At 37.6% G+C, this 449-nt stretch overlaps 1 protein-coding gene across 1 annotated transcript in view; it reads right to left on the minus strand.

Annotated features, from left to right (window-relative positions):
* LOC111654880 (uncharacterized) overlaps positions 1-362 on the minus strand; it is a 5,659-nt gene extending 5,297 nt beyond the window's left edge. The window contains exons 1-2 of the mRNA XM_087173930.1: positions 234-362; positions 78-138 (exon numbers count right to left, since the gene is read on the minus strand). Coding sequence (XP_087030056.1) covers positions 78-138; positions 234-362 — 190 coding nt within the window. The remainder of the gene's footprint in view (positions 1-77; positions 139-233) is intronic.
* Positions 363-449: the final 87 nt, after the last annotated feature.

The following is a 449-nucleotide window of genomic DNA, read 5'->3' on the forward strand; positions in this document are numbered from 1 at the left end:
CTTATATGTCAGAATAAGATTTGTTGAAATGATTTTCAAATGAAGGCAATTTCTGGCATAATTAAAACAGCACATACAGTGAGTAGCAACATCATATGTCTTGGACTTGTGCTCAAAGTGTTCACTGAAAGCAGTCACCTGGACAGAAAGACAGAAAGACCTTTTTATCAGGAATTATCTCATAGTACGTGAGATCTTTGAATTCACTTGACGCACTTGGTTTTCATACGTACATGCAGAGTATCACCAGCATAACCATATTGTGTGATGTACATCACCTCAGGTCCATTAAAGCGTCTTGAATATTCACAGCTCACTATAATCACATGAGGCTCTGGAGCCGTCGTCTTCAGTTTAGTCATATCGTCTGGTGCTGTAACAAAATAAGAAAAGACACCATATTTCCTTCAGATATCACACTCTGCTTACTCTTAATAAAAAGTGACACT

Source organism: Seriola lalandi, unplaced genomic scaffold, assembly GCF_002814215.2.
Source record: "Seriola lalandi dorsalis isolate HSWRI2012SDOR001 ecotype SW California unplaced genomic scaffold, Sedor1 jcf7180002054293, whole genome shotgun sequence".
Classification (NCBI taxonomy): Eukaryota; Metazoa; Chordata; class Actinopteri; order Carangiformes; family Carangidae; genus Seriola; species Seriola lalandi.